The sequence below is a fragment of the Sceloporus occidentalis genome, unplaced genomic scaffold (genome assembly GCF_023333645.1).
Source record: "Sceloporus occidentalis isolate IW3139 unplaced genomic scaffold, rSceOcc1.0.p SCAF_8, whole genome shotgun sequence".
In the NCBI taxonomy this organism is placed as follows: domain Eukaryota; kingdom Metazoa; phylum Chordata; class Lepidosauria; order Squamata; family Phrynosomatidae; genus Sceloporus; species Sceloporus occidentalis.
This window is the reverse complement of record NW_028316988.1, coordinates 48,002,640-48,025,397: the sequence shown is the minus strand read 5'-3', so window position 1 is coordinate 48,025,397 and position 22,758 is coordinate 48,002,640. Positions and strand designations below refer to the sequence as shown.

The window sequence follows — 22,758 nt, the reverse complement described above, 5'->3', positions numbered from 1 at the left end:
AACAATTTGAAGGTGCACACGTTTAATAAATTGCAGCTGTGTCCTAACTTTTCAAGAAGTCAGCTTTCTCCCCCTCTGCCTCAGTGACATGGAAATACTCAGAGAAGAGCCTGAAAGAAGCAGCCTCATTGTGAAACCCTGAGTATAGCGTTGTAACTGACCCAACCGTTTCCAAGGTGGGGGATATCATCAGTCCATGCCTAGGACAATGTCTGTCAATTGGTATGAGTACAGAGCCATTGTATAGCAAATGGTGACATTCAGAGCCTTGCCATTCTTTCAGCTCAGCATGAATGAAACATTTCCCAAGTTTGAAAGATGTGGATACTTTCTTATTAACAGCAGACCAAGGAGAAGGGAAGTCTGGAATCTACTAAATACTTAATACCTCTAGTGAATTCATTGATCTCACACATTTCTCTAGAGAACACAGATGTCACACAGACAATTCCCTGAGTTCCAGAGTCTAACACATCAGGGACAGTGTAAGTTGCAACCCCCTTTTGGCAGGTACCATGTGACTGCTTGCCTTGACTGAACATACACAAAACTGTCTCACATCAAGTTGAATCATTTACCTTTGAAAGTCCAGTGTTGTCCACTCTGGCTGGAAGCAAGTCTTTGGGGTCGCAAGTAGAGAAGTTTCTTTCCCATCACGTCCTACTTGCTTCTTTCAATTGGAGATTACAAGGATTGAAACTGGGACTTTCAGAGCTGCATACCTTTTCTTGAAACCCAGTAATATATGAGGTCACACCATTGAGCCATACAGTCCAGTATTATCTACACTCACTGGCAGTGGCTCTCCAGAGTTTCAGACAGGGCTTACTCAGCCCTGTTTGGAGATTGCAGGGATCAAACCTGGGACCTTCTGAATACAAAGCAGATGCGCTGTCACTAAGTTATGTTCCCTACAGTTAGGCTATATCTGTGGCCTGAAGGACTAGAAATTTGTTTTATTAAAAGCTAGTCTCTCAAAATGATACATTCTCCCACCCCCACTACCTACTTGCAACCTAATTCCATTTTAGTGCAATGCAGTTTTGAAATACCTGCTACCTTGTTTAAAAAAAAAGAGATTTCAATTTTTTTTAATGTGGCTTGGACTTATTAAACATCTCAGTAACCAGCTGCTCAGACAAATAAGGAAAACATTTCAAGTTTGATTTTTAAGCAAATGCATTTTAGAGACAAATTAAAATATGTATTTGGAGACCATAAAAAACTGGAGACTGGGGACATTAACACTCAAGAAAAATCAGACTGCTGGTGAATAAAGACTGATTGACAGACATTCAGCATGTACAAGTTGAATGCCAACAAATTCCTTTTCTTGGGTCTCACAGTAAGATGTAAAAGTTTCATTGTTCTCTTTCAAGTTACTTTCCTCACGTTACAGAATACCCCATTTTAAAACAAGTCTAGGTCCAGTATCCACTGCTGCACCACCAGCATAAGATATTCTTCCCTTAATCTCTGCTGCCCAAAAACCAGCTCCAAATGGTTTCCCCAAACTCCAGAGCAGGCTTTCAGGTGCATAGAGCGATGAAGTAGGATTGCAAGCTCTCTCCACCATAATCCTACAGAAGGAAGACGTTTCTTTACCATGTATCTTCTCCTTTGGATTTAAGCCAGAATTCTCCACACTTCCCAGAAAAATAGCTTTTGAAAATACAGACAGGATGGGGAATTTATTAGATTTTAATAGAAAAGCACCTCAATATAAATTAAAAAAATAAAATAAAACTCTCTTCCAGAAATCACAGTCCCACCATAGCAGAGCAAGTACAGTGATGTCCATCATGGCAGTGCCACTGTGGTTACTCCATATTTATATCCTTCTGGGCCTTGTATTCTTCCACACTCGCCTACAACAGAATACACAAATACCACGAGTAAGGGGTTTGGGGTTCAGAAATCATATAGCTGGGTCATCCAGTTAACTCCACAGCTGTGGTACGCCTGAGAAAATGCGGTCGACATCACAGAGGTGGCTGCTTGCTAGTCTCCCAAAAACTGTTCACACAACCAATATATATAGCTGCTTTTTTCAAATGAAGTCCTCCAAATATGTTGTATATTCTCCCATCATGTCAAGCCACTGAATGGAGATGGAGACTAGTGTAAAAAATTATGGTGAGTGGGAAGATTAAAAATTGTGCGATCCATTTCACCCTACTGAACTCTACACATTTAGCTGAATATAATCAAAAGCACTGAAGAGAACCTACAAAACATGCAGCCATTTACATGTAAGCTTTCTTTAAAACACTAAATTAAAGTATAGTCTAGAGGCGAAGACAAATTACTCAAATCTGTTCCAGCCACCTTCATGTTCATTCTGCCCACAATGACTGTCTGAACAAAGTTTGAAGACCATGAGAAATGCAGCCTGCAGCAATCATTGTGACTTTTTGTCTACCATTTGAGAGAAAGGTAAGATACAAAGTCCTACTACACAGTTATTTCTAAATAACTTGTTTTAATTTATCATTTTAAAATTTCATTTTATATTAATAAAAAATAACAGTAAAGCACAACATTACAAAAAGAAATCAGACAACAACAAAACCCTCAAGACAACAGCAATACTGTGGCATTACTTCTCTATATCCAGTGTACAGTACCTTCAAAAAGAAGGGATCAGACACTTACCTCAAATGTGGTTAGTACATGCTGGCACACTCCCATGAGTTCTTCTAGCCCCTTCTGGAACATTTCAACAGCAGGGACACCATCTACATGGAGAAAGAAAATTGGATTTAACAGGAAGTTTCCTTTTCTGAAGTGGGCAAACAGTGCTCTAGAGTGTGTGAGCTCCTCTTTACTGCTGAAGCATGGACCCTGCATTCAAATGAATCAGTGTGCATTCTCCTGTGAAGAGAAACCACTCCTAGTTTCCAAATAACCAAGCTCTGCAAACCAAAACTACATGTAAAAATAAAATAGCAATAGATAACCAGTAACTTACTGAAAAGAAACTGCTGAGAGACCAATGAATAATCAAGATCCTTCTCCTCACTATAGTGAAACATTAATACTTGAGTGAGGAAGACAACCCTCCATTTAACTTCATGGTAAACCCAAACTTTCCTTGTTCTTGCAATAGAAGATAGTTGTCTACAGTGGGACATAACCCTGTGGTTCTCAGATGTCAGGATGTCACTGTATTTCACATATGAAGGAACTTCCTTCTGAAGCACCCAAATCAATATAAAGGGGGAAATAATCTTAATCCCGGAAACAGATAAATAAACAGACTGTTTGTAAGCACTTAGAAAAGAATGCTTTAATCTCTAAAAGTCAACATGGGTTTCTCAAAAAGAGAATCTGATATCTCTTTTTTTGGATAAAATTACCAGCTTGGTAGATGAAGGCAATGCTGTAAATCTTGGAAAAGATCCCCCATGATATTCTTGTAAATAAGCTAGTAAAAAGCGGGCTAGACAATGCAACCATTAGATGGATTTGACCAACCAGACTCAAAGAGTACTCATCAATGGCTTGTCTTCATCCTGGAGAGAAGCGACCAGTGGGGTGTCACAGAGTTCTGTCCTGAGCCCAGTGCTATTCGACATCTTCGTCAATGACTTGGATGAAGGATTAGAGGGTATACTTATCCAATTTGCAGATGACACCAAATTTGGAGGGGTAGCTAACATGCAGAGGAAAGGATCAATGTTCAAAATAACCTTAATAGATTAGGAAGCTGGGAAAAAGCTAACAAATGCCTCATACAGATAGGCCAAAATAAAGCTGCTTCGGGTCACTTTGGAGCTATGCTGTTTAAATGATGCATGCATCCTAAGAATCTGGAAGCCACCCCAAAGCCACATTCCAGTCCTGGCTTGACAACAGTACATGTGAAAGGGATGTAGCAGACAAGTTGAACGTGAGTCAACAGTCAACAATGCAATTCTAGACTGCATTAATAGAAGCATAGGATCTAGATCAAGGGAAATAATAGTAACATGGAGGACTCTCATTCATAGGGTCACTCTATGTTGAAGTTGACTTGAAGGCAGCTAACAATGACAAACTGCAGATGGGGAAAGAACTAAGGTTGAGAAAAAGCAGTCTGCCTGCTGCTACCTAAGAAACTAATAACAGAGGTGATATTTGAATTTCAAACATACTGATTTGTATCTCAGTCTCTTAGCTGCCAAACTACATTCTGCACAAAGCATCCTTGACCCAGTATTCAGTGAAACAATCCCAGTTCCAACCTGATGGTAGCATGAGGAGAACTCATAAATGAAAGGAATGAAGCTCTACAGGGACAACACCTCTCAGAGACAGAAGGTAACAAGCAGGCTGTGTTGGCTCTCTAGTAAGGAGTGACGAACACTTCACCTTTGGTCTGAATACGGAAGTTGATTTTGCTTTCAGAAGGATGTGTGATACTATAACCGCAGAATTCCACTTCAGGGCTGCAATGAAAGAAAGAGAAAAAGAAAAAAGCACTATCAGCAGTCTGCACTTATGGGAGCTAAAACAACAGAGGGTAGTCACAAAATAAACCAACAGGGAGAGTGGAGTGCATGTTGTTCGTTTTTTCCAACTGATGGAAATCATTTCAAGTCATTTCTAACTTATGGTGACCCTAAGGCAAGCCTATCATGGCGTTTTCTTGGCAAGTTCCTTCAGAGGTGGTTTGCAAGTATCATCCTCTGCATCTGAAAGTATGTGACTTGCCCAAAGTCACACAGTGGGTTTTTGTGGCTGAGCAAGGATTCAAACTCTGCCCTCCAGAGTCATAGTCCAACACCCAACCACTACGCCATGCTGGATCACATGCTATTCTTAGAAAAGAAATGGATCAAGAATTGTGCTCCAAGTTATGTAACAGAAAAAAGATGGGTCCACCACATTTACGAAATGGAGCTCAAACACACACACACACACACACACACACACACACACAAGTTATCAATAGCAGGCAATTATTTTCCTTCAAAAATCATACTGTATTACATTTAAAGACACTTAACTGTGATTTCAGGTGACTTCTGAATTAATAAACATTTCGAGTGATCTGATAGCAAACCAAAACCAGAAACCAAGGTTTGAAGCAAGTGATGGGGACTGATTTATTTGTTGATTTTTGTTAAAATTGTGTAGTGTTGAAAAGATCACTGTGGTCAGGGGAATGAGAGATGGGAATAAAAGATGTTACAGTTTTTTCCTCCTTTTTTTGCAGCAGCAACTGCTATTTCCCTATCATCCAAAATGGGATTTGTACTATGAGCAAACTGAAATCATGGCTGGCAATAGCACTGGACTTTGAAGTACTCCAGCAAGTTTTGCACATCCGTTATCAATTCAGTAGAACAACTCCTCATTATTTCAAGTCAAATGGGGCCATGAAATGAGGGAGGGGAGAGTGCACCAAGCTCTAGTTTTCATCCATTTCTGTAAAGAAAAGAAGTAATTTGAACCAGAGAATGGAAAAGTAATTTTTTTAGACCACACCCCTCAGAATCTCCAAGCCATCCTTGGCCATACTGAATGGTAGTTTCTGGGGAGCTTTGGCCCAAACCAAGCTCTGATTTCTGACTAGAAAGAATCCTCTGTTGATGATGTAGTAGTCATTTAATTAAGAGGAAACTTACTCACTCTTTCATGATCATGTACCGAAGGGAGTTGCCAAGAGTGTGGTCCTCATCGTGGAGCACAAATGTGACACAACTCTTATCTGAGCCTTCAGTTCGTACCTGTGGGGTAGCAAAGGAAGAGAAAAAGCACATTAGGTTCCTGAAGACCTTACACTCTTTAACTTTCCCTTTTTAATTTAAGCTGAAATTTAGAAGAAGTAGGGTACTTTTTCTATGTCAAGGCCATGTTGTTTTGGTGGATACATGGCTTCTGAGCCTGTGATCCCACATGAACTCCTAGTAGTACCTTCCTCTCTGCTGTCCTCACTAGAAGATGTAGCCTTGATAAAAGAATGAGCCGACAACAGTCATTCCACCTCTTCTACAAGGGCTGGAAAACCTGCATCCCTCAAATACCGATGAATATTTAACCTCCAAAAATCCCAGCTAGCAATGGTCAGCAATGCTAGGAGATGTAATTCAAAAAATTTCAGGAGACTTGTTGGTTTCCCAGCACTGTACTAGGAAGAGCTTGGAAGCATCTGTTTTTTAGACCATAGGTTCTAGACTCCAAAGCCAGCATTACTAGTTGATTATACAAGTAAAATAACAATAGCAATAACAATAATGTCCAGGATTCTACATCAGAGGCTATGACTTGTAACTTTATGATAACACAGTGACGCCCCTGACATGGCATTATAACAATGCATAGCAAGTGTCCTATTGTGAACTGAGAAACTCTATCACACAGCAGGGCACTGTACAAGGCACTCCAATATGTGGGTGGGTGGGTGGAGCACTGTACAACACAACCCATAACAAGATAATGCTATTGTGCAATTGGATTTATGACATGATGGTGGCTCTGTCTGCCTACTGTCCCCAAAATATAGGTACCTCTATGCAGATAATACTGTACAACAGGTATGGGAGTAGTCTCTTGAGGCCTAGTAGACAGTGGACAAGGTTGCAACCAGTTGTGGGTAATGCTTTCCCTCCTTGGCTTGGCTTCTGTTCTTCCCGACTCAGCATAGAATCCAAACCACCCGCCAGATCAGAGCTATACACATATCTGCCTGTTTTGGCAACACAAATGCAAAAGGCTGCGAAGTCATGGCTGGAGAATGGGGTGGAAAGCATGGCTTGATGGACAAATGCCTTAGGAAGGATCCAGGGCAAAAATTAGTGGCTCCCCACCACAGATCTAAGGTCTGCCTCAGATTAAAACCAGCAGTCAGAACAACCAATATAGCTGTTTTGTTATAAAACCATTCTTTTCTTAAGTAGCTGTGAAAACCTTTCTGGTTGATCATTACCTTGATTGATCAATGCTGCTCAAGGAAGAGGCTGCTTGTGCTGGCATCCTAGGATTTGTCCCCATCTCACACTGGGCCTCAGGCTGCATCTGCACTGCAGAAATAATGCAGTTTGACACCAGTTTAACTGCCATAGCTCAATGCTATGGAATTTTTGTTTTGTGAAGCATTTAGCCTTCTCTGTCAAAGACCTCTGATGCCACAACAAACTACTAATCCCGGGTCTCCCTAGCATTTAGCCATGGCAGTTGTGAAACTGCATTATTTCTGCAGTGCAAATACAGTCTCAGACATCTGCAGCGCTTTGGCTTGCATGCCTTACATCTTAGGAGCTGCTTTGGTATGCTGCTGCCACCTTCTGTCTGAAGCCATGTGCTCCCACCACCATCAAAACTGATAGCCCTCGTGTCTTACATATAAACTCCCCAGTGAATACATATTGGCCTAAAGGGCATCATGCATACTTCTGTGGATATTCGTGCATTCTCATGATTGTTTAAGTTAAATGAATGCAATGATAAGAGTCAACAGTAATAATAATAGCTAAATTTGTAAATGATATCTTTAATCATACAACTGTTATACTTTTGCCGCATCATGAGAAGACAGGATTCATTAGAAAAGACAATTAATACCAGGGAAGGTGGAGGGAAGTAGAAAGAGCAGAAGACAGCAACCAGAGGGATGGACGCAGTGTAGGAGGCCATGGGCATGAATCTATAAGACTAATGTCCAAAACACACTGAAGAAATAATCCACTTTGCGACTGCTTTAACTGCCTTGGCTCAGTGCTGGGGAATTTGGGAACTATACTTTTCTGAGAGGTTAAGCCTTCTCTGCCAGAGGGCTCTGATGCCACAATGAACTACGATCCCCAGGGTTCCCTAGCACTGTCCCTTTGGAGTTCTGGTGCCCAGAACTGGACACTATATTCCAGGTGGGGCCTGACCAGAGCAGAATAGAGAGGCACTATGGCTTCCCTTGATCTAGACATCTCCAAGAATCCTTCTCCTCCACTGCAGTCTTGCCCAATTCCTGCAAGCCCTTGCCCATAACAACCCCCTGGATGGGTCTATCCACCTGGTCTGTAGTCTTCGTCTCTTTCTTCACCCTTGACCCTTCCTAGCAGCATTGTTTTTTCTCATTATGTGGCCAAAGTACGATAGTCTCAACCTGATCATCTTTGCTTCCAAGGAGAGCCCTGGCCCATTTGTTTCTCTCCCTGGCTGCCCATGGGAGCCCAAGTACTCTTCTCCAGCACCAACCACATCTCACACGAGTTGAGCTTCTTTCCGTCTGCCTCCTTGACTCTCCAGCTCTGGCAGAGGTACAGAGTAACTGGGAATACAGTGGACCCTTGCTTCCAAGATCCCCCGTGGATAACAAAATCCATGGATGCTCAAGTCCCACTGAGTATAATGGCAGAGCAAAATGGTCTCCTCCCATCTTCGCTCCTCTGCTTTTCTGATAACGTTCTCAGCATCTAAGCTAAGAAGGCCAGGCGGTCTTAGGCCTGGCTGAGTCAGGCTGCTTGGAACTCTGCGCAGCAGTGAGAAGCTGTGCTGCTGAAAGGCCTGGAGATCGAAGGACTGTGAGCCCAGCGCCTGTCACTGACTGGCCCTCCTGAGCCCATATCTCAGCCCTTCAGGGTCCCTGCTGCAGCCAAACCCTGGCCCTGGCTCCAGGCGCTTTGGACTCCAGCTCCCAGCATCCCTGACCCTTGGCCAAGGCGGCTGAGGCTTCTGGGAGATGTAGTCCAACAACCTGCAGCCAGGGCCAGCGTCTGGACATCGTGGCTGCAGCGGAGCCCATCAAGCACAGGCGAGCTTTCTTTCGGTTCAGCAACGACTGCAAGGCACACGGGAAAGGCTTCCTCCTCACCAGCTGCAGCGCCCGGGGCCTCCTCTTCTTCTCCTCCTCCGCCGCCGCCGCTCGCTCTTCACTCTCCGCCATGTTCTTTCTTTCCACAAGCCACTCAACCTGACCAGGCTCCCGTCAGCCCCTGCGGCGGCGGCGGCGGCGGCAGCGGCAGCGGCAGCTGCTGCTGCTGCTGCTGCTCCTAGAGCCAGGCGCAAAGACTCATGGGAGACATGCTCTGTGCGCACTGCCGCCAAGAAGAGCTCCCTTCAGGGATACGTTTAATGGCAGAGGCGGGGCGTTGAAGTAAGGCTTGACCAATCCCAGCTCGGGGCTGGGAGTTGAAGCAAGGCCCGACCAATCCCAGATCGGGGCGGGGCGTTGAGGCAAGATTTGACCAATCCCATCTCGGGGCGGGGCGTTGGAGTGAGGCTTCACCCAATCCCAGCTCGGTATCTACGCACTTCCGGTTTCTGTAGCGGTGGGAACTACGCCTCCCACAAAGCACCGCGGCTGGGCTCTTTCTTCATTTACATGTGTAGAGGAGCCGAACTCCGTTTCCCAGAAGCCTCCGCGGCTGCTCACGCGCTGCTTGATTTTCCTGAGAGCCTTCTTCCTCGGCGGCGGAAGGAAGGAAAGGAAGCGGGGATCAGGTAACGAAGCGGAGGGGCCCTCCTCGGTGGTCGCTGAGGGGAAGGGACGGCCTCGCTCGGGCTTCCCTTCTAGGATAGTCAAGGCTTGGCTAACGACTAGGCCGCGCCTCCTCGGCTGTAACCGTGGCAACCGCCCCTCAGGGTTCAGGGCGAGTGGGTTTGTTTCGACCTTCCTCCTTGGTCCATTGTTTGACACCGTTCAGTGCTGTGGCATTCTGGGAACGGTAGTTCGCTGCGGCCCCGGAGCTCCCTGGCAGAAACAGTCCACTTAGAGCCCGCTTTAGCCGCCCCTGGAGGATTCTGGGAACTGTGGGTTTGTGAGAGACTCAGCCTTCTCTGTGGCAGAGGGCTCTGGGGCCACGACGAACTACAACTCCCAGGATTCCACAGCACTGGGCCAGGGCAGTCAAAGCAGTCTCGAAATGGGTTATCTCTGCAGTGTGTTTTGGAGCAGAGGAGGCTAGATGTCTCACAGAACTGGAGGACTTAGGCTGCGCTAGGCCTTTGTAGCTCCTCCAGCGCAACTCTGTGGTCAATGTCTGGCAGAGGTTGACCATAGAGTTGCGCCGGAGGACCTAGAGATTCCTAGAGAGGCAGCCTCTCAGGTGAAAACGTAGTGTTTGTGTTGTGTGCGGTTTCCCACATCCACGGGGGCCCTGTGCCCCGAACCCCACGAAGGCGGAGGGACTGGGATTCCTCCTGGACAGAAGGCTGAAGCGTAGGGCGCATCCCGATGCAAAAGGAGGGCATCCCGTTCTTCGGCCCCAAGGAGAAAGTATTGTGGGGTTTTCTTGGCCAGATTTGTTCAGAGAGGGGTTGCCGTTGGCATCCTCTGAGGCTGAAAGGGTGACTTGCCTTATATATATATATATATATATATATATGTATTATTGTTATTACTATCTGTATTATCGTTGTACTATTTTAACTGTTGGAAGCCGCTTTGATTGTTTCTTAGAAATAAGTGGGATAGAAATAAGAGCTTTATTTATTATTATTATTATTATTATTATTTTAATAGAATCATGGAGTTGGAAGAGACCGCAAGGGCCCTGATCCAGTCCAGCCCCATTCTGCCATGCAGGAACTCTCAGTCAAAGCGTCCCCATTGACAGGTGGCCATCCAGCCTCTGTTTAAAGACCTCCAAAGAAGGAGACTCCATCACTTTCCAAGGGAGTGTGTTCCACTGTCAAACAGCTCTAACAGTGAGGAGGTTTTTCCTAATGTTGAGGTGGAATCTCTTTTCCTGGAGCTTTGAATCCATTGCTCCATTGTGTCCTAGTCTCTGGAGCAGCAGAAAACAAGCTTGCTCCCTCCTCAATATGACATCCCTTCAAGTACTTAAATAGGGCTATCATATCACCTCTTAACCTTCTCTTTTCCAGGCTAACCATCCCCAGCTCCCTAAGTTGTTCTTCATAGGGCATGGCTTCCAGACCCTTCACCATTTTAGTCACTCTCCTTTGGACATGCTTTTATTATTAAAATCACCCACTGGGTTTCCATGGCCGAGAACCGAATCCTGTTCTCCAGAAGTCTTAGTCCAATGCTCAAACCACGCCACATTACAGTCAGCCCTCCGTTTCCATGGGGGATCTATTCCTGCAAAAACGGAGACTTGCCGATAGTCAAGCCCCGCAGGCTTGAATTTAATGGAGGTTGCCCCTATATTGTATCACAGTAGCCTAACTGCACTGTAGAAAGAACTGTATCTTGTAATCTTTCTTTTAAAGCAATGATGCATCATCCTGGAAAATGACATTTTAAGGGGATATTTGAAAGGAAACATAGTAGTGACTACTCTTTTGCACAAGGCCAGTCTGTGGAGAGGACCTTGGACTTTACTGTCAAGAGGGTAAATAAAGCAGTATGAGCAGGCAATGAATATTCAGAACAATAAGAGCAACTTTCCCTGCTAGAATTACTTGCGTGTGGAGCAACCAGTTTTCCCTTTAGCAAGTTGTGGAGCTAGGGTTACATTAATACACTTCTGCTTTCTTGCAGGGTTTTATGCAAGAAGCAGGGCTTCACAGAAAGCCAAGACTTGTTGCAGAAACGTTCTTTACGCAGGGGCTGCGTTTGGAACGTGTGCAAAGAAAATGTTCCACTGGCCAAATGTGACTTTTGATTGTGGTATTTGAGAGCTGGGGAGCACCTTCAAAACCAGGCCTTCGTGTGGCACAAACGCCAAGATTGTGACTTCTTGGTACAGTTGAATTCGACCTTTAAAAAAAGAGAAAGACATTAAGAACTGGGAAAGCTGATGAAAACAGAGTGAGCAGCTGTGTAAATAGTAGTAAAAGAAGGGAAAGGCAAGTGTAACATCTGAAAGAGTTCTGCCATTTCCTTGGCTGACTTGCACCTCAGCCCACCCCAGTCTAACTTTGGGGTGCCAGGGTAAAGAATAGAAAGGAGAAAGAGGAATCTAGCAGTACCTTTAAGACAAACTAATGTTTATTTTAGCATGAACTTCCTTAGAAATCAATCCACTTCTTCAGACGCGGTACAAAGTGAAAAAGCCTGAGCTTATAAAGCATACCTATACAGTTGTTGGAGGAGAATAGAATGTAGTAAGATCCAAAAAGATGCAAATGGTGATCCTTCTCCTAAATCTTCAGAGGAAGCTATGAGGTGATTCCAGGTCTTTGCAACCTTGATGTGGGAAAGCAATAAATCTGCTTAGCAAAAGTCAGATTCCTTGGGCTTAAAACTCCATACAAGGTGTTGGAGTTGACCTACAAAGCCCTGAATGACTTGGGGGTCAAGATATCTGAAAGCCCTGAATGACTTGAGGGTCAAGATATCTCCAATCCTCCCATATGACCCTGCTGAAAATTTGAGACCTTTGGTGGAAGCCTCTTACGTTCTGAACATCTCATGAAGTTTGGTTGGTGGCTACACTTAACAAGGCTTTCTCTGTGGATGTTTAGGAGCTTATCGTATTTTTAAATAAGCCAACTTACCCCAGCCACGTTGAAATCTATTTCAGGATGCAGTCAGGTATTGTTGCATGGAAAACGCCACCGATGCCACCACCTGATTGCATCCCATCCAAACCCCGGCTAAAATCCGCCCTGAGCTTTTCGATTTGCAAAGTCGCAAAGCTTCGGACTTTGCAAATCGGCCATCTGAGCGTGGCTTATAGCTGGGTTTTAGGTGGGATGCAGTCTGGCTGCGACATTGGCGGCATTCTCCCTGCAATGATACCCGACTGCATCTCACAATGGCCTTCAACACGGCAGGGGTAAGTCAGCTTATTTAAAAATGCAGTAAGCGCCTTAAGTGTTTCAAAACGGGATTCTTCAATTCTTTTTAGATTGTTTTAGGAGTTTTAAAAGAGTATTGTGATGTATATTTGTATTGTTTCAATTGGTTTTTATTTGTTCATTGCCTCAGGAGCCCTTGTAGACTGGGAGGCCATATAGAAATACTTTAAATAAATAATAATAAATACTTCCTGCTTCATTCCACTCTGATCCACCATTCTTCATGTTCCACGAGAGCTTTTAGTTTAAGAATATGCAGCTCTTTGGCGTGCAAGTAATAAATAAATTTACCTGGAGGTGGTGGTGAAGGTAAAATAAATGGTGAAGAGTCACTCCTGCAATTTAGCTTATGAAAACTGAATTTTTGATGATGGTGTTGTGTGTGAGTTTTCCTCTGATGGGCACACTTTCTGTTTCTTGTCCTTCCAGCCAGCCTGCAGCCATGGCTATTCTGTTCGCGGTGGTAGCCAGGGGCTCCACCATCCTGGCCAAACATGCTTGGTGTGGAGGGAACTTCCTGGAGGTGACAGAGCAGATCCTGGCCAAGATACCATCAGAGAACAACAAACTTACCTATTCTCATGGAAAGTGAGTACTGTTCTGGGGAGGAAGGGAAAGGCAAGATGAGAAAAATGGATCTTTTTGCTGGCGAGGGACTGAAATGAGACCATACATCCCACTATGAATATAGTGCCAAGAAAAAGGGTTGGTATCATTACCTCAAATGATGTGTGGATTATGTGGGAATTCTTCTTGCCCACATGTTCAACATGTGGTCCTAACTTTGTTTTCAATTTGAATGTTTTTCATATGTTTTGAACAGCTGACTGGCTGTTGCTTCTTTTAAAAGGAAACTAAGAGCTGTGTTCTCATGTTTTTATGGAACAAAACGTTGATTAGCCTTGTTGTTAAAAAGGCTTTTATTTGTCTTGCTGACGCATTTTAGGAAGAACTTTCTTCAAAAGCTAGTTCTTCTATTTCCCTCTTTCTGTGGCCAGAGCTTCTAACATTGAATCCCATTTGCGGCGCTAGAAACTGTGGCCACAGAAACAGCAACAACAGCAAGGCTCATCAATGTTTTGTTCCATATTGACGCTGGAGCAATTCATGGTGTTTTCCCCCCTAAACTGTTGCTTCGTTTAGACCTTAAGTCTAAGGGAACCTTTTGCTTAACAAAATGGTGCACAGGAAAAAAATGTTTCTTTAGAATGGAGTGAGAGACAATGTAGCACTGGACCTTAATGGTGAAAGGCCATTCTGGGCTGGTGCAAAGGAAGCACCCATAGAAAATGGGGTATGCCAGTCATATGTCCAGGCAGAAGCAGGAAATCACACGATCCAAAGCTTTTCTGACAAGCTGCATTTTCTGGAATCTCATTATAGTTTTGTCATGAGCAAGCTAAAGAATTAAGTAACAAGGGAGTAGAAACAGGAATGAATAAACAGAAGCAAAATAAGTCAAAATACGAACCACCATGTGTAGAGGAAACTTAGTCATGCCAATGTGGGCATGTATTCTGTCTCTGCACCAATTCATAATGGACTTCCACAGGGGTAATCCAGTGCTCCATTTGCTGGTTGGTACAAGGAGGAGTCACAGAATGAGTATGAGCTTAAGGGTGAGTTGTGGCTAACAACTCAAATGACATCTACAATACCATACTGCAAACCACCTACTCACTTTCATTTGCCTCCTTATAGTGTTATGTGAATGTAATAGGAACACTCCAAGGAGCAATCTTACAAAACTCTTGGTGAAGAGAAAAATATGCCCATGTGGTGAGTTGTTAGGTGTAAGTAATTTTGAAAGTCATGGGGAGAAAGGTAGAATACAAACAAGTAGAATAAAATAAAATATTGATGTGACACTGTCCTTCGTTCCAAATGTAATATATTGAAGGGGTTGGGCTGCTGTTTGGGGATGGGGGCATATTTGTCTCCAGTAGACCTTGGAGGGAGGCTGCACCCACTTAAAAATTGCTTTGGGGGCGTGGGGATAATGTCATCATAATTTGGTCCTCTCTGGGCCATCTTAGCACAAGGAGGCACCTTTTTAAAATAATGATACATAAGAGCAAGTACTGTGTCACTCCCTGTTAGAAGGAAAAAAAACCAAGCCCTAAAGCAGCCCAGGGAATGGCAAAAACATGCCCAAATTGCCTCCCACACCTGCTAGGGATTGTTGGGAGGCATTTTTTTTGGGGGGGGGGGCACTATTTATATAGAGAGGGTGCTCTGGAGGCAAAATAGATTGCCTTGGGGCTACATATGGCGTACAGCTGTGCTTCCCTGTCCCCTGGAGTAGTCTTGAAACTCTGCAACATAAGAAACCTGGATGAACTGCCAGAAAGCATCTGCACGTTTAAAGCTGTTTTATGAGCATGCATTTTAAGAACTCTTAAGTGCATCCACATTACACCCAGTTCCTTCCAAAGAGTGTATAGGCCTTGGGACAGAAAGAGTGACATAGTCAGTGGGACAGGCTTCTCACATTCCTGTGGAGTCGCTTTCCTGAGAATCAGAACAGCTAGCCTAGAATCAGGGATGGAACACAGGGATGATAAATGATGTTTGCTTTCACTATATTCTAGAAACTAGAGAAAGAATCACAGAACGCAGCTTTAGAATGTAGCTCTGCTCTGTGTAAGGCAGGGAAGAAAACTGAAAGGGAGAAGCCAAAAGAAGCACCTTATCTGCAAAGCTTTGGATCATGTGATTCCTTCTGTCTGAAGAAGGATGGACAAAATACATTTTGTGTGGGTTACTGTGCACTTATGAGTTTGTGGATTTATTTGCCTGAACTTTGTCACAAAGTGGCTAAAATCTGTTAGTCATTGCTAGAGTAGATCCATTCACTCAGTGGGATTTACTTAAATGTAGACTCACCATTCAACAGTTGATTGAATATGTCTTTTCTGATTTGGACAAACCAACAGCATTCCAGTATTTGATGCAGCACAATGTAAAATTGAATTAAATAAATAAATGTGGAGGCCATTAGTTCAAAAATTGTATCTACTTTCTTGTTGCTGCTGCATGCCTTCAAGTTGTTGCCAACTTACGGTGACCTTATCACAGGGTTTTCTTGGCAAGATTTGTTTTGAAGGCTTTTGCCATTAATGCCATCTGAGGCTGAGAGGGTATGACTTGACCAAGATCATCCAGTGGGTTTCCATAGTCAAGTGGGATACGAACTCCCAGAGTCCTGGTTCCAATGCTCAAAGCATTACTCGCTCTATGTAGATCCAATTAAAAAACATGGTTGTCTTGTCTTTCTCCAGTTACCTGTTCCACTATATCTGCCAAGACCGAATTATATACCTCTGCATCACTGATGATGTGAGTATGTGGAGGTAAAGTTGTGATTTGTGTTTTTGTGAATATTTGTGCTTCCTATATGTGGTTGCTAGAAATACATACCTCGAGATTATGTTGCTGAGGAGATACTGTGCATCCTCAGTGTGTAGAACAGACTGTCCCAAACACAATCAAACTACTTTCAGTTGCAGTAGTTTGCTTTCTTTCTCTCTCCAAACTCTTACCAGTACTTTCAAAATGCCTTCTAACCAGTTGAAATGGGAGCTGGAAGTGATAGGATATTACTTCTGCTGCGCTATGACCCTCAGGGGTACTAAGATTGGCCCCTGCCCCCTGTGTGTTTGACTATCTTGCCCAGCTCTTGTTCTCTCTCTGTTTTAGTTTGCTGAATCACACCCAAACCGTACCATCTTGTTTCTAACAGAGACAGTCTGCAGTTACTGTACTTCACATCTTCAGGATACATTGATTATGTCCTTGGATGTTCCATTTAGTTACCCAGTGAAAGAAGATAGGACTCTTACACTATTAACAGTTGTGGAAAAGAGGGGATTTCAGCAAGTATGGTTAGGCAGACCAGCTATATCTTCTAAAATTGCATCTTCTTCACAACTGTTGAAGGTGGAAGAGCCATGTCCTCTTTTAGATGGTCACCTAGTTCTGTTTTAGCTTTCATGGTTAATCAGTGTTGTTTCTGCCTTTTTAGGACTTTGAGCGCTCCCGAGCATTCACATTCCTGAATGAAATCAAGAAGCGGTTTCAGACCACCTATGGTTCTCGTGCCCAGACAGCCCTGCCATACGCCATGAACAGCGAGTTTTCTAGTGTTCTGGCTGCACAACTGGTGAGGTTTAGTGGCTAATGTTGCATGTAGCTGCTGAGCCCCTTGTATAGAGCTATTATGCACTTATGCCTCTGTTTTTCCCGGCATGCAGAAATACCACTCTGAGAACAAGGGTTCTGACCAGGTGGCAGAGACACAAGCCCAAGTGGATGAGCTCAAGGGGATCATGGTCCGCAATATAGGTATGGCAGTGGTCATTGGCACAGGTGCAGGAAACGCCTGAAAGCTCTTATTTATATATGGGAGTGGGCTGACGCAACTAAGTTGTGAAATAAGGGTTTCTTTACTGCACCAACAGATGTATTTGTTTGAATTTTGCTTTTTTGTGGGAAAGGACAGTATGGGAGCAGCAAAATGGTTCTCTCAGTAGCCAGTAGGTCTGTATTGCCCATCTGGCAAAAGACTGAAGGAAGAAAATACAAATCATTCTTGTTGCACTTATCTTGTCTTCTCCTGGACAGACATGAAGCCCAATCCCAAGCTATTGGCTCTTCTATGTATTTCTAAAGAGTCTGTCATTTTGTAAAATCCTCATCAAAAGATTTTACCATGTGATTGGTTACATCATGCCAAGATATGGGCATTTTGCTTAGTTAACCTGTTTACTGATAGTTAAGGGAAGACTGCTGTTCTACTGGCATTCTCATTGTTGCTCTCTTTTCATTCCAGATCTCGTGGCCCAAAGGGGAGAGAAGCTGGAGTTGCTGATAGACAAAACTGAAAATCTTGTGGATTCGGTATGTTTCAGAATTGGAGCAAGGAGACAACTGAATTTACCACTGGATTTGTAACTATTATGTAGGAAAGGCAGAACTGATATCACCTCATTTACATTTGTTGTGTCTGACTTCTGGAAGTGATCTGGAAGAAATAACTGGGCTACATGTAGGATGACGAGGAACTGAGCTTCAATCACTTTTGAAGTAGCCATTCTTTAAATAATGGCTGCCTGTTTTCATGGGTTATATCTTCTTATCTATGAGCAACTAGATGTTCTCAGGACAGAACAGACTGGAGGATAACAGACACTGTTACCTTCACCAATCATAGTATAAAATTCCATAGAAAGAACTATGTGAGGGATCCCTTTTCACCACCTGATTCACTGTGACAGCCTCTACATACATACACACCTTATGCTTTTCAGTGGTTGATGGAGAGCAGAGAGGAAAGGAGTCAGAGAAACACTTAGTTGTGTTCTTGTAGCCAGAATGGGCAGGGATCTTTTGGAGGCTTGGAGGATGATATAATGATTCTGAATGGCCACAGAGGGAGGGCTATCCCAGTGGAAAGGTGAGTCCTGTCAGGTTTTGATTGTTTAGAAGTCACTAAAAGAAGATATATGCAGCCATGTTTTAGGTTTGTATAGATTCTTACCAGGGTATTGGGCAATATTTGCAGCATGTGAGGATAAGAAAGAAAACAGAATAAAAAGGATGCAAATATGGATATTAATAATAATAATAATGTTTATTTATATACCGCTTTTCCAAATTAGATCAAAGCGGTGTACAACAGGAAGTACAATACAAAGTAAACAAACAAACAAACATAACAGGCCTCTCTCCCCCCAAGATGGTGGTCGGAAGAGGGCTCTTAGTCTTTCAGGCCAGGCCTCTCTCTCCCTAAGATGCTCTATGCTCATAGCTCTATGCTCGGGTTGCTGACTGCTTTTAAGCAGATAACCCAGGGCATGTGAACATTATCTGAAGGCCAGTCTTTTAATGGGCATTACAATAGGGTTTTCTTCCTCCTCTTCCACAGATATATTGAGATATCTTTTAGGGAGATGGGGCTTCTCCTCTTCTTTTTATTTGTTTGCTTAGTTTGATTTGCTGCTGCTTCTCTTCCTTTGTGTTTTTAAAACAGTTCCAATTGCCCTTAGTCAGGTCTTTCTTGCATCAAAGTACATCAGTTGCATGAACAGCAGATGTTAATACTCTTTTGAAATAACAAGTTTTATATTGCGGTGGTGGTGGGATTGCCACATCCAGTGTGCATGGACTTCTGATTTTTTGCCAAGTGATTCATGCCGTGCACACTTATTTGGGATATTTTTCAGAGAAAACATGAAAAGGTTTGGCATATCGGTGTTAGCCAGTGTCAGTAGCTCAGATGGTTAGCCTCCATATCTATAGGTTTTCCCAGCTAGCCAGAAATACAGTGAACAGTTTCTAGGTTCTATAAAGTGATGCTTACATGGTCTGAACGAGGGAGCAGTAATAAAGAATTTGCTTCCTGTCCAGTAGTCTTCATGTTTAAAGATACTGTATTTTTATTTAGGGGAATACCAAAACTTTGCAAAAAGGTTGCATATTCTTGGAGATGGGGGATGGCAACTAGACTGTTAAAGTGTGCATTTGATTATACAGGAAGCATGCAGATTTTGAACTTGTACATTGCCATCTTGAGACTGACCCTTATGATAAGAAGATAGGTCAGCAGGCTTTCTAGAAGGTGGAGTGAGAAATGGGAATGGTCTTCAGTAAGAGGTAGTGTTGGATGGCTGTAAGAAGGTCTCCTGTGCTTTTCTCATAGTCTGTCACTTTCAAAACAACCAGCAGGAATCTGGCTCGAGCAATGTGTATGAAGAACCTCAAGCTCACCATCATTATTGCCATAGTGTCAATTGTAAGTTGCTGTACGTATTAAACTGGAAAAGGGGAGGGGAGGACTGTAAATGTAATTACATGCATTTGTGAAAGAATGTTCCTTATTGGTTATTGCTTGTCAAGATGACTTGATCTGTTCCAGGATATTTTATTACTATTTTTTTTTATGGCTGAGGCATTTCTTTAATCACTTTCTGTTCTCTTCCCTTCTCCTTTTTTACTTGCCTGGGAGGATTACAACTAGGTTAAGTGAACAGCTCTGTTCATTTCTGAGTTGGGTGGGGGCGTCTTGTTTGTTCTTCTGCACTTGCTATCTATAACCTATCTCCTGGTTGGGAATGATGCTCATGATGAAGCAGTATATGCTGAAACAGCCACCCCAAAACAAAGAGGAAAAATTTAGTCCACGCTGTGTTGAAAAATAGGGTAGCAGTTCTAACCATTATGTAGTGCATTTTTCCTGGGAATGGTGGGTATCCAAAATGACTAAATGCCTTCTCCATACAGGTCATACTCTACATCATTTTGTCATTGGCTTGTGGGGGCCTCTCATGGCCAAGCTGTGTACAGAAGTAGCTGTCAGAACCAGTCTACTGCACATGTGTAAGAACAACCTTCATAAAACAAACTCGGACCTCCTTCCTCTTCATCCTTTCAGGACACTTGACTTTTTTGCCTTATCACCCCAAAGGGCCTGGGTGGGATCCCAGGCCAGCAGCCTCTAGGGAGGAGACATTATTTTGTTTTAAACCTACTTGAAGGGACTTTTGTCTTTAACTTCAAAGCTGCCCAAGGGGAAAGGAAGGCATTGGCTGTGGTCTAAATAAAGTTCTGTAGTATCATGCTTTGCACTTTACTGTCCTGAAGCCCTGCTGGAGCAGGTGGAGAGCTGACTGTCACCATGTTAGCCCTTAGGGTAATGTGGGTTGGGGACCATTGAAGCCGATGGATTCCTCGTCATGTATGCTTCCCCTGATGCATGTGACCAGCTCTTCCCATAATTGCTTTCCCAGCAGTGCCTTTCCTAAACTAATGTCAGTCTGTGACTTTGGCCTTGGAAGATCTTTAGGCACATTGGTGGGTTCTAACTTGTGAACTGGGTGATTAGCAAAGGTGTTCATGTTGCTTTCATGTATTTGCTCTTTGTAGTTTGTGTGCTTTCCTCCTGCCTGGTTTGGAATGTTCTTTCTTTGTAATAGGTGCTCAGCTCTGATTCACCTCCAGGGGGAGAATGGAGACCCAAACATCTACTCCAGTGAGCAAAATCCTGCACCAGTCTGAGCACTTTACCAGTCTTGTGCAATTGTCTAGCTGATTGTAAAAGTGGTAAGATAATGGTGCCTAAGCTCCAAGAAACAAAGTTAGGTGTCAAGACTGGACACGTTGGGATCCTTAGCTGCTGGTGGATCTGTGGCATGTGGGAGAGGTATTTATAAAGTTTAAAGTAGGCAATCTCCAGGGAAGTAGCTCACCAAATGATGTTTGAGAAGACAACGCTACCATGTATTCCCCTAATTGCTTGGATGGCTGCAGAACAGTACCCTGCTGACAGTGCTAGAAGGACAGATGTGATGGATGTTATGCCTTCAAAAAAATGTCATGCACACTGTAGATTGTATGCACTTGGAAGTGCTTTGGGGCAATTTCTGACTGGGGATCTATCTTGTTTCCTTGGGACCTTGAACTAAAAGGGCTACAGCTTGAATGGATGATGCACAAGGAAAGATGACATCTTGTTTTGAAAGTCATTTACACCGATAGCAAACAGAAGTGTTCTCTGGAGTGCTTGATGCTTATTCTGGAAGAATTTAAGTGTTTGTCTGTGAATGAGCATATTGGAAATAATAGTAGTTATGACTGAATGTGCTGGCCACCGTGTAGCTGTCCCATAACTGTTGGACATATACATATAATGTAAAGTGCTACCGAAGTACCAAGATGACACTTCCTAGTGCTGCTCTTCCATTAACTGGTTTTGTTTTTCTGTAAATTTCTTGCATTCTACGCAGACCATTTCCAACATCCAAACCCAGACAGGCACTACTATAGGCCCTGCTCTCTCCCTTCACTGTGCTGCAGAGGTTGGAACCTCTTAAGGATGGCCATGGTTGCTAAGGTCTGATACAGACCCCTTTTGAGAAGGGCTTTTCCGCTCCTGTTTTCTCCCCCTTCCACAAAATATTTTTCCAGGCACAAGTCAGTGTTTTAACTGTGCATGTTTTAGAAGTTGTTAGTGGCCATTGTTGATTTTCTATGATTGCCTTTATGTATACTTAAGAGAAACTGCTTCTTCCTGTTTTAAAAATGCACTGATGCATTATTGTGAAATAAAGTTAATCTGTTTGACTAATCTTATCTGACATGAATTTTCAAAGGGGAGATGAGGGCTGCTTATAGAGATCCTTCCTAGTTCTTGTTCTGTTTTCTTGATCCGCTTAGGGTGGGTCTTTAGCATAAAAGACATGCCTCGCTTTCCTTTGCAAGGGTTGCCCATGGCATTCTGTAATGAAATTATTTTAAGCCTGACCTGTTAAGCAATCTAAACCCAGAAAGCTACTCTCCTGTCTCTGTAAACATTCCTTCTTTAAACCAAAAGCGAAACGGACATTGGTAGCACAATCTAAGGCGGGATACAGACGGGCAAAAAGGGGTGTATTCATGACGTCATGAAGGTAGAGCCTTCAGACGGGCCTTACCTGAATGCCGCCATGAACACGCCCCCCGCACGCCCCAAGCGGGAAGAAGCGGCATTAAAAAGGTGCTGCTTTTCTCCGCTTCTTTTCCGTTTGATGCGCAGCTGCGCAGCTCCGTCTGTAAGCTGCTGCACCGGTACGTCAGAATTGCTACGCTGCTAATTTAAGTTGCCCATTTAAAAGCTCCGTGTCTGCTGTGTCGCATAATGAGTCGGGGTCCTGGAACATGCGCAGTTTGCAGTCAGGCTTTAATTGCAGCGTCAGTTGCCATGCAGGTGTGGAAGCTGCAGCACAGCTGCAGCGCATTTTAAGACTCGTAACCCTAACCCTAACCCTAGAGCAACATGTACGCATGCGCTGCTTGGAAAGTTTGGACTTTAAAGTGAATCCCTACACACATTCCTGTGCCATTTTCACCTAACAATAAAAAACGCTAAAACTGTAAATATTTACATATGTACAAGGGAGGTGATGGGGGATGGCAGGGGGACAGCGGTGGCAGCGGCGACAGCTGTGGCTGTGCATTGCAGATTCAGCAGGAGCGCGGGGACCAAAGGAGAGGAGGCATCCATGATGCTGGTGACACTGGCAAAGTGCAAGT

At 43.6% G+C, this 22,758-nt stretch overlaps 2 protein-coding genes across 9 annotated transcripts; one reads left to right on the top strand and one right to left on the bottom strand.

Moving 5' to 3' along the window:
- Positions 1-1,683: 1,683 nt before the first annotated feature.
- On the bottom strand, positions 1,684-8,906 carry LOC149308851 (DNA-directed RNA polymerases I and III subunit RPAC2-like). 2 transcript variants are annotated; one of them, XM_089537192.1, is made up of 5 exons: positions 8,795-8,906; positions 5,617-5,714; positions 4,354-4,430; positions 2,656-2,738; positions 1,684-1,868 (listed from the first exon to the last, which is right to left on the bottom strand). In XM_089537192.1, exons 1-5 carry the CDS (start codon positions 8,864-8,866, stop codon positions 1,821-1,823), a joined length of 378 nt encoding a protein of 125 aa, XP_089393318.1. In that variant the 5' UTR covers positions 8,867-8,906; the 3' UTR covers positions 1,684-1,820. The 2 variants fall into 2 exon arrangements, with proteins under 2 accessions (XP_089393318.1, XP_089393317.1); XM_089537191.1 differs by lacking the exon at positions 1,684-1,868 and adding an exon at positions 1,875-2,101.
- Positions 8,907-9,265: 359 nt separating this feature from the next.
- LOC149308850 (vesicle-associated membrane protein 7) lies at positions 9,266-21,814 on the top strand. Of its 7 annotated transcripts, none has more exons than XM_089536573.1 (9): positions 9,266-9,423; positions 13,120-13,278; positions 15,972-16,029; positions 16,715-16,852; positions 16,944-17,034; positions 17,522-17,589; positions 19,414-19,493; positions 19,972-20,067; positions 20,664-21,814. In XM_089536573.1, exons 1-9 carry the CDS (start codon positions 9,305-9,307, stop codon positions 20,743-20,745), a joined length of 891 nt encoding a protein of 296 aa, XP_089392699.1. In that variant the 5' UTR covers positions 9,266-9,304; the 3' UTR covers positions 20,746-21,814. The 7 variants fall into 7 exon arrangements, with proteins under 7 accessions (XP_089392699.1, XP_089392700.1, XP_089392697.1 ...); XM_089536574.1 differs by having other exon boundaries at positions 9,274-9,423; positions 19,391-19,493; XM_089536576.1 differs by having other exon boundaries at positions 9,287-9,423; positions 19,391-19,483; positions 20,664-20,750.
- The last annotated feature ends 944 nt before the right edge of the window (positions 21,815-22,758 follow it).

Bases quoted from the DNA above. Each gene is read 5' to 3' on its own strand.
- LOC149308851 (XM_089537191.1), bottom strand. From the start codon at position 8,866: ATGGCGGAGAGTGAAGAGCGAGCGGCGGCGGCGGAGGAGGAGAAGAAG. The intron at 5,715-8,794 runs GTGAGGAGGAAG...GCTACCCCACAG, and splicing joins GGCCCCGGGCGCTGCAGCTG to GTACGAACTGAAGGCTCAGA. The intron at 2,102-2,655 runs GTAAGTGTCTGA...ATCTCCATTCAG, and splicing joins ATGTACTAACCACATTTGAG to TGGCTTGACATGATGGGAGA.
- LOC149308850 (XM_089536570.1), top strand. From the start codon at position 9,305: ATGTGTAGAGGAGCCGAACTCCGTTTCCCAGAAGCCTCCGCGGCTGCT. The intron at 17,590-19,390 runs GTATGTTTCAGA...CTTTTCTCATAG, and splicing joins CTGAAAATCTTGTGGATTCG to TCTGTCACTTTCAAAACAAC. The intron at 19,494-19,971 runs GTACGTATTAAA...TTCTCCATACAG, and splicing joins AGTGTCAATTGTAAGTTGCT to GTCATACTCTACATCATTTT.